The sequence below is a fragment of the Naegleria lovaniensis genome (genome assembly GCF_003324165.1).
Source record: "Naegleria lovaniensis strain ATCC 30569 chromosome Unknown tig106, whole genome shotgun sequence".
Classification (NCBI taxonomy): domain Eukaryota; phylum Heterolobosea; class Eutetramitea; order Acrasida; family Naegleriidae; genus Naegleria; species Naegleria lovaniensis.
The window spans coordinates 370-3,853 of record NW_025407929.1 but is presented as its reverse complement, the minus strand read 5'-3'; the positions used below and the strand labels follow the sequence as shown (position 1 = coordinate 3,853).

At 36.7% G+C, this 3,484-nt stretch overlaps 1 protein-coding gene across 1 annotated transcript; it reads right to left on the bottom strand.

Moving 5' to 3' along the window:
- Positions 1–560: 560 nt before the first annotated feature.
- Positions 561–3,031, bottom strand: C9374_000392 (uncharacterized protein; the record flags this gene model as incomplete). Its single annotated transcript, XM_044693501.1, has 3 exons — positions 561–1,974; positions 2,026–2,559; positions 2,601–3,031. 3 exons carry the CDS (start codon positions 3,029–3,031, stop codon positions 561–563), a joined length of 2,379 nt encoding a protein of 792 aa, XP_044541430.1.
- Between the last annotated feature and the right edge of the window lie 453 nt (positions 3,032–3,484).

The following is a 3,484-nucleotide window of genomic DNA, read 5'->3' as shown; positions in this document are numbered from 1 at the left end:
GGAAAAGTATTGATGCCATTTGGCGTTTTCTTGCTCTGAAATGGGTTGATCATGTCTCAGATATAACTTGAATATTTCTGCACTTTTGTCTCTCCAATTTATGGATGGGTCTGTTTTGAATTTACGACACAAAGATGTTGCCTCTTCGAGGAAAAGATGCAATTTGTGATCGATAAGTATGAACACTGAAATGATAACAACCCTCTACTCTTGATAAATTATCTATCTGAGGCAAGTTTGAGAACAAGATAATGTTCGAGCTTGTGGTTGGTATCGTTTTCATCAGTCTCTAGTGTTGGTGTCGTTGATTCGTTGTCGTCAACATGTTGCTTCTGCATGAGTTCCAAGTCCAAAGTCTCTGATCCAACAATAAAGAATCTTCTGTTCCCGAAGTTCGAGTAAAATTTTCCATTACAGTCTTTAAATACCGTTTCAGCACGCTGTTGTAAATCTTGTTTCCCTAATCAACAGAAAGATGGTTGGTAAAACGGATTATTACTTTTCGTTTACGAGTTGTGGAGTGAGTGAGGGCCCAAACTTTGCATGTTTGTGTTTTGAAGCTAAAACATTTTGGATTGCCAGAGTGCGTCATCGACAATTGGTTCTGGAAAGTATTTTGTTGTCATTGCATCTGCCTTTCGAAAATATTCGATCCTTTCTGACAAGTTAAATAAAGCGAGAAATTGTTGTGGAGCAAGTCGGTCTTGTGGGTTTTCTTGCAATGCCTTTGATAGGAATGTTTCTAACTCTGAAATGTCCTCATTGTCATGCCATAATAATTTTGAAAGTGTAGTTTTGGTTGGTTCATAATCTTTGACGCGTAAATTCAAAGATTCCAACACAACAAGCCCAAGAGAGTAGATGTCGCTTTTGGGAGAAACAATGTGTTCAAGTTTTCTTTCTGGAGCACGATAACCTTGAGAGTATGATTTGCTTTTCACAACTTGACCGTTGCGTTTGCATTCATAGGTTGTCCAGTACTCTTGCGTTCTGTCAAACATCTCTGAAATTTCAAAATCGATCAAAAAGTAATGATGATCAAATCGAATAATGTTTAGAGGTTTCACGTCGTTATGAATCCGTCCCAATGATTCTAAAATCGCAAGTTGACATAATACATCCAACATCATGTGTTTGGTTATTGTTATTTTGTTTTCCATTTCCATTTTCCAAACAGTTTCCAAGTCAAATCCAGCTAAACTGACCAAGCATGATGGATAGATTCCACATTTCACATATAAAGTTCTCATTTTCTTACAAATTGTTATTGTTTTTTCAATCTCCAATGAAATTTCACCTGTTTTCACATAGACGTCAGTGGAGGTTGTTGTACTGTTTGTCAATTTTCCGCTTTGGATCATCTTTGAACCGTGTTTGATTAGGTTTGGATTGGGAGTGAAAGTATAGTCCACTTCAGAAATTTGTATCGTTCGTGCTTGCTTTTGAAAACTGTGTGCCGATGATATTAATGAAGTTGGTCGTTTGGTTGACAGGTATTGTTGCATTTCCTCTTGATGGACGTTTTTCATTGCTGTCACAATTAGTGCTACTAAATGAACTCGCTCTTCCAAATGGTCATGTTTAAAGCTTCCAATAAATTTCATGTTGTAATGTATCTTAAATCCTTCATTCTCTTCAACTATATTGCTACACATTGCATACACATTTGTATATTCAAGGTCACAAGTGATACCCAATGTTGTAACGTTATTATGCCATGGTTGTAATTCATCTCGAACCAAGTTTCGAAGAGTGCAAGAGTGAGCAATTCTTGTCATTACCACCATCTTTGGGAAGTCTTCATGCAATAAATGATGGCTAAACTTTTTTACTTTGTCCTCTCTTAATAATGAAATGTGATAATCATGTCCAGGTTTGTGGTAAATAATGTCGTCCGGTCTTAGTTTTTTAACATGAGGTGTTAACCTTTCCAGATGTTTTGACACATTTGTAAGGTCACCAATTTCAACATTTCTATCAAAATATACGAGTCATTCATATGGGTTGTATATATTAGAAACGTACCCATTTCTATAACAGTTCTGTTTCAACAGAGAACACAAATGAAAAAGTGGGTCAAAGTAAGTTTTGGCAAAAGCCATCTCTGATATCGAAGTACCACAGTAATAATTTGGAGCAAAATTTTTCGGATTCAATGCTTGGAAAATAAAATTAAACACATGTCTATCATACGGAACGTTCAATAGTTGTGCCAATTTCAGTAACGATTGTTCTTCTTCTTGAATATTTAAATTTTCCTTCGAGAGAATGGTTAGATACTCCTTACATTCATTAAAAAAGCTAGTATCTTCAATGGCATCACATTTAGTGGCTGTAGATACCTCTATTTCCAAAGCTTTCATCATGTACTTGACGAGATTAATACGGTCATCTGCAATTTCTTTGGTGCCACTCCAGTTGTCAGGAAGCTTCATTTGCTCAATCTCCTTCTCGTTCTGAATGATGTACTGGCTATTTTCACCCTCTTTCTTGCTTTCATTGCGCTCAATTTGTTGGACTATTGCTATCATAAGCGATTGCACGGCCGTTGTATCATCCCTGAACGAAGATTAGGCAGTTTAAAAATTGGAAACACTTACAATAGCTTCTTCTTTCGTTCTGAGTGTTGATTGGAGCTTTTCGTCCCTTTTGGGGTTGAGTATTCCTTTTTTACCGTCTCTTGTTTTCTTTTCTTTCTGTTATCATCGTATGAAGAGTCATCCTCATCATCTGCTGGCACATAATCCTCGTCATCTTCATCTTGGTCTGATGGCAATTCCTTATCAAAACCCAGATCGTCATCATCTTCTTCTGATCTAGATGATGAGGATTGCTCTTGTTCTATAATCTCAGGAGATATTGCTTTTTTAAGAGGTTCTTTCTTAGGTTTTGATTTTGCAGTTTCAACAAACTTTGAACTGCTAGAAGCAACATAATTGGTCGTATCTTGCTGTTGTGATGAGGTTGGTTTCTTCCGTTTTCGAACAGGTGTACTGCATACTGTTTTGTATATATCATCCACTGTGTCCATATGATTGCTGTCCTTGATTTCAGAAATTTCAGTTGAAAGACAAGGCTTGCTCTGAACAGCTTCCGACGTTTGTAATAATACAATTTTGTGTCTCTTTCTTCTCGTTTTTTGGTGGTAGTTGTTGTGTGTTGCTTGATGGATTCTGCGGGTTGGCACCAATCTCTTTGCTGGCATGAAATGATGATGAAGAAGACTCGGAGGCCATTGCATTTCAAATTATTTTAGAGACTGAAGTGCACCCGCTTGTGAATTGAGAGAATTTTTTTTCATCAAAATTTGTGAAACGAACAATTTTGGCGCCAATTATTGTCATTTTTTATTATTTGACTTGCACAAGATCTTGATCTGTAATCATCTTCCGTTGGACGAATTATTAGGTTTTTTCCAGAGAAAAACGAAAATGAAGAGAAAAAACGAAAGCGTGTTGAGCACAAAAGGAGGAAGAGAATGCAA